Source organism: Perognathus longimembris, chromosome 13, assembly GCF_023159225.1.
Source record: "Perognathus longimembris pacificus isolate PPM17 chromosome 13, ASM2315922v1, whole genome shotgun sequence".
NCBI classification, from domain to species: domain Eukaryota; kingdom Metazoa; phylum Chordata; class Mammalia; order Rodentia; family Heteromyidae; genus Perognathus; species Perognathus longimembris.
Window position 1 is genome coordinate 53,476,555 of NC_063173.1, and position 5,872 is coordinate 53,482,426.

The window sequence follows — 5,872 nt, forward strand, 5'->3', positions numbered from 1 at the left end:
TGAAGTACACGTCAACTTAGGATGAGAATGACTCAACACATCCATACAAAGCCAAGAGCGAGAACTCAACCAGGAGGAAGCAAATATGAAATCAGAACTCCCAGAGGCAAGTTCCTTTTCCTTGACCCTAGTCCTAAACTAGGTGGTCACATCTCATCAGTAGGGGATTTTCTTCATAAAAACTGTCTATGTTGCTTAAATGCCTCGCTCTTTCATTTCTGCTTTTGGTTAGCTTTAACACACTTTGACCCTTCTGGGTTTGGCTTTTCATGCCAGACCCCAATTGAATGGATGATCCCACAGATATGGCTCTTGGCTCTTTTCCAGTACAGTTTACAGGTACCAAGTTGTGCTCCTGCCTCTGAGTAACCATTGCTGTATCCATTTGAGTGGGAACTCTCAGGATCCTAATCCACAGTTGGCATTCTTGGTCAGTAACAATGCCTGACCATGTAGGAATCCAAGACAATGGGAACAGAAACTGTTCCAAGTAGGAAGTGGACTAGAAAGAGCTGTGCTGAATTCTAAAGGGTTCTTCAATGTGTGAGGTGGTTCTGGAATCATGTTTGATGGGACCTTAACACGTGGTAACTTGGACCCAGCTCCCATCGCCCTACTGCTAAGGAGTACTGTGAGTAAGCATATTTACGTTCTATTGTAAAGGGCCAAGATGAAAACACGATCAGCTCAGGCCAAGAAAAACAAAATGAAGAAAGTAAACCTCAATTGAGCCTGATTGTCTAGGCCCAGTAGACATGTGGTCTGGGAAATCATATTTGATAATAGCTTCTTCAATGTATTATGCAGATTATCCCAGCCCCTTATTATACACATTGAAGAAAACTAAGGCCTTTTTTTTTTTTAACTTTAAGGGACTACAAGGCACAGAGGAGACATCTGTTTCTTGTTCTCCTTGAGTTTTTTCAGCGCTTCTTGGATATCCTTGTTTCTCAGACTGTAGATGATGGGATTCAACATGGGGATCACAGCCCCATAGAACAGGGACACAACCTTATCCTTGTCTCTTGAATAGCCAGGACTCGAATGGAGGTATGAGAAGAGACCGGAGCCGTAGAAGAGAATCACTGTGCTGAGATGAGAGGCACACGTGTTGAAAGCCTTCATCCGTCCGCAGGTGGAATGGATCCTTATGACAGCCGTGATGATGTAGCCATAGGAAACCAAGACCACAAGAGCCGATGTCCCCCCAACTGCACATACAACAAGAAAGTTCACCACCTGGTTGAGGAAGGTACTGGAACAAGACAAATCCAACAAGGATGGTAGGTCACAGAAAAAGTGGTGAATGATTCGTGACCCACAGAAATGGAGCTGGAAGGTGGAGGTGGTTTGGACCAAGCCAGTGAGGAATCCTCCTGCATAGGCCGCTGTGGCCATCCTCACACAGACGGTGGGTGACATGAGAGTCGGGTAGAGCAGCGGGTGAGAGATGGCAGCATAGCGGTCGTAGGCCATGGCTGCCAGGAGGCAGCACTCCGTGCCTCCCATCCCGATGAAGAAGAAACACTGAGTGACACAGCCCACGAAGGAGATGACCTTCTGCTTCCGGAAAAAGTCACAGAGCATCCTTGGGGCTATGGAGGAAGTGTAAACAATGTCAACAAAGGACAAGTTCCCAAGGAAGAAATACATGGGGGAGTGGAGGTGTGAGTCCATTCTGATCAGAGCACTGAGACTCAGGTTTCCAGCCAGAGTCAGGAGGTAGATTCCCAGAAACAGCACGAAGAGCACAGCTCGGAGTGGTGGATAATCTGAAAAGCCCGAAAGGAGGAAATTGCTCAATACGCTGATGTTTGCGCCCACGGCCATGTGTCTACGTTCTGCTGTCTTCAGAGCCCAGGATGGAAACTCCTGGAGCAATGAAAATCCAAGAGAATAAATCTATTTTTTTTTCTCTACCATGGATTGCCAAACCCCACAATCCGGAGATCCAACATCAAACAAATGTTTTCTCTCTGGTGAAGATTTCCCCTCTGCAAGGTGAAGTGAGTCTCTCCTAGAGATCACTGTCACCCTAATTCCATGCATTTGTGTATTCAATGGTACAGGAACAAATTGACTGATAGATTGTCACTTCCATTATCAACATCTCCATGTTACTGGAGGAATTTATTAATGCATCTCTGACTAAATATCTCTTTCAACTACTCCAAACATTGCAACTACACCATTAGTCATTCATATTTAGATTCTATTGTTTATTTCAAAATTCTAATTGCCTAGAGGGGAAATCTTGTACTTATTTGCCTCGTAGTTTGTTATGACCAGATTTCATGGGGTCAAAGTGTTTTTCTCTCCCTTTCTCTCACTGTCTCTCTCTCTCTTCCACTTCCTTTCTCTTCTCCTGTCTCTCTTCCTCCCCCCCCTCCTTCCTTCCTTTCTCCCTCTCTTCCTCTGCAGCAATGGAAAAAAACACACAGTGCTGGGAAAAACTAGAATTCACACTAAGTGTGAAATGAGGATGATTTTCCTACAGAAATATTATCCACTGGTTAGACACCTTGCACCATGCATTTGATAGAGGAGGATACTAATGAAACAGAAATTAATAAATTAATTTATGTAGTTTATAAACATAAGTTTATAATACCCCCAAAGAGTATTAGCACATCCCAACAGTGTTACAAGAGAAATGTTTATGGGGCTGGCAATAGGGCCTAGTGATAGAAGCCCTGGGTTCGATTCCTCAGCACTGCATATATAGAAAAAGGCAGAAGTGGCACTGTGGCTCAAGTGATAGAGTACTAGCCTTGAGCAAAAAGAAGCCAGAGACAGGTTCTAGCCCAAGTCTGGAGAGAGAGACAGAGAGAGAGAGAGAGATGTTTACACTGCCTGGGAGCCTAGCCACAGTAAGTGGTATTTCCAGAAAGGTTGGTTTGAGAAGGATTGCAAAATGAGTAAGAGTTGATCAGGATGAAAACGCACTGTGTGGGAGTCCTGAGAAGTAGTCTGTTAACAAAACCCATGGAGAAAGCACTTGCAAAAACACAGCATAGTGTTGAAAACAGAATAGCAGCCTGATTGCAGCACAGGGTGACCAGGATCAGAAGAGACCTTGTGAGAGACCTTGGGAAATAAACTAGCAAAGATGATCATTGGCTCCACAAACACAAATATATATATATATATACATATATATATATAATAAAGTCTGTACAATTACAATTATGAATAAATACATATTCATGTTTCATTTTAACCTTCTTTCCACTTCTGGACTTATATCCTTTTTATGCTGCTTTGATTTTAAATAGCATTCGTGATCTTAATTGCATGGCTTATGATCAATATATTACTTGATTTTTCTCCTTCCACTAGATCATAAACCTAACAGAGACTGGTATTTTGATATACTGATATTTTGATGTACTGTCTTACTTTTCTTCCTTCCTTTCTTATTGCTCTCTCCATTTCCTCCTTCCTTCTTTCCTTCTTTTTCCTCTCTCCTTCCTTGCTTTCTTCATCCTTTCCTTTCTTCTTTGCTATCTCCTTCCTTTCTTCCCTCCCTATATCCCCTTCCTCTCCTTTCCCTTCTCTCACTCCCTTCTCACCTTTCATCTTTCCCTTTTTATGTTTTTTTTTTTTTTTTTTTTTTTTTTTTTTGCACCAGTCCTGGGCCTTGGACTCAGGGCCTGAGCACTGTCCCTGGCTTCTTCCCGCTCAAGGCTAGCACTCTGCGCCACTTGAGCCACAGCGCCGCTTCTGGCCGTTTTCCGTATATGTGGTGCTGGGGAATCGAACCTAGGGCCTCGTGTATCCGAGGCAGGCACTCTTGCCACTAGGCCATATCCCCAGCCCCCCCTTTTTATGTTTTTAATCTTTATTGAAAAGGTGGTGAGCAGGGGGTTACAGTACATAAGTGAGGTAACGATTACATTTGTTTTTAAACACTGTTCCCCCATCCTTCATTTTCTTCCGCTTACCCCTCCCTTCCCCCACCAAGTTGTAAGGTTCATATCCAACCTGGTATTGATCCTTTTGATCTTTTCTTGTTATTGTTTTTGTCTCACCAGCAACTTCACAGTCGTCCTGCCTTAGACTCCAAATTGCTCAGTTTATAGGCATGTGCCTCTATGCCCAGAGGCCCTTTGTTTGTGTACATACAATGATCAAAAGTAGATTGTTGGGCTGGGAATATGGCCTAGTGGCAAGAGCGCTTGCCTTGTGTACATGAAGCCCTGGGTTCGAATCCTCAGCACCACATATACAGAAAAGGCCAGAAGTGGCGCTGTGGCTCAAGTGGCAGAGTGCTAGCCTTGAGCGGGAAGAAGCCAGGGACAGTGCTCAGGCCCTGAGTCCAAGGCCCAGGACTGGCAAAAAAAAAAAAAAAAGGAGTGAAAAAGTAGATTGTTAGCAAAATCATCATGATTCTTTTTGATTCCAACAATGAGTTCACAATTTCTACTTTATAACAATAGTAAACAATAACTAAGTAAACAGTAAACAATAACTACTAATTATTTATATAAATTCCACATAAGTGGTCTTCTTATGTTGACTTAGGTTTCTTCAAATGGAGGAAAAATATAAAAACAGATTATGTGAGACATCCTCTACCTTATACTAGTAGTTACACACACACACACACACACACACACACACACACATTCATGATATGAGAACCACCATCACTTTTTAACAGTGTTTTTGAATTTATACATCTTTACATCCACCTCCTTCTTATGATCTTCCAAAGCAAGGTTTTGACATCAGATAGAGATGGGCTGTAGTCCTTAGCTGGTAATTCACTAGCTACGTGGACTTTCGTAAGTGGACACATGATTCTTAATGTCTCTTTTTGTGATTTCCCTAAACTGTATAATGGAGGCAATGGTAGAATTACTCCATAGGTGCTTTACCAGGATTTGAACTGAGGGCTTTCTCTTCTAATCCAGAATGTGCTTCCCACTGCACTGCTACCTGAGTCAAGGGGCATTAGTTTGTGCATAATCGTAATGGATGTATCACCACCTGCCCTTCACATATATGACTGCCAATCTTTACAGCAGCATTTGGCTTATTTCATAACAGCACACTTTGCGTTCATTTTTGTTTGCTTACTTCTTCTCTGTCTCCTTCATTGTAAGCCCTGGAAAGGCATCCTGACCCAATGCTTTGGACAATGAATGATGGCACATTGTAGATGCTAGATAATATTCAAAATAGTTCTGTCCTATAATCCAAGAGCACCTATGACAGATAAGCAGCATACTGGGGTTATGAAGAAAAATCAAGCAGTTCTTGAGTGATTGAGCTAAACTTTAAGCTTCCAATACTTTGATTCAAGAGTCCATTCTCTTCCTTAGTGGCTGTAAAAAAAATTTGGCCATGACTCTGGAAAACTGATGTGGACTATATTATACAGGTATAACTGAAATATGATCATTCTCCCTTCATAGTTGACTGGACAAGACTCACTCCACAGAACTCAAATCCTGAAAGTGATTATACTAAGTTTTCTTGCTCTTGACTTGGTAGCCCTACTCTAACAAAGGTTAAGCTAAACACTGTGATACAATAGAATGACGCTTTAATACAGCGATTCTGAAGCCAGTGGTGTGTTTGTCATGAATATGATTTGTATTTGTGGCCCAGATGATTTTGGAAGGTTTGAAGCAAATATAAAAAACTGACATAAAGGAAAGCAATGTGTTACCTACATTGATCCATTTCTTTCCCTACCTATTTGAGTGTCTGGCACATTATAAATGGCCAAATGATTATTAAAAGGTTATTAAGTAATTACTAAATAACCATTGTAAACTTATCCTAACTCCATGATGACTGATTTTAAGTACTGTGTGAATATTCAAAAAAGTACTGTCAGGGGGCTGGGGATATAGCCTAGTGG

The 5,872-nt window shown here is 41.9% G+C and overlaps 1 protein-coding gene across 1 annotated transcript; it reads right to left on the minus strand.

The window, feature by feature from the left end:
• Nucleotides 1-867: 867 nt before the first annotated feature.
• On the minus strand, nt 868-1,830 carry LOC125362598 (olfactory receptor 5A1-like). The gene has a single exon (XM_048361415.1). The coding sequence runs from the start codon at nt 1,828-1,830 to the stop codon at nt 868-870; it is 963 nt and encodes a 320-aa protein (XP_048217372.1).
• Between the last annotated feature and the right edge of the window lie 4,042 nt (nt 1,831-5,872).

What these genes read in the sequence shown, in the direction of transcription:
- LOC125362598 (XM_048361415.1), bottom strand. Translation starts at nt 1,830, where the DNA reads ATGGCCGTGGGCGCAAACATCAGCGTATTGAGCAATTTCCTCCTTTCG.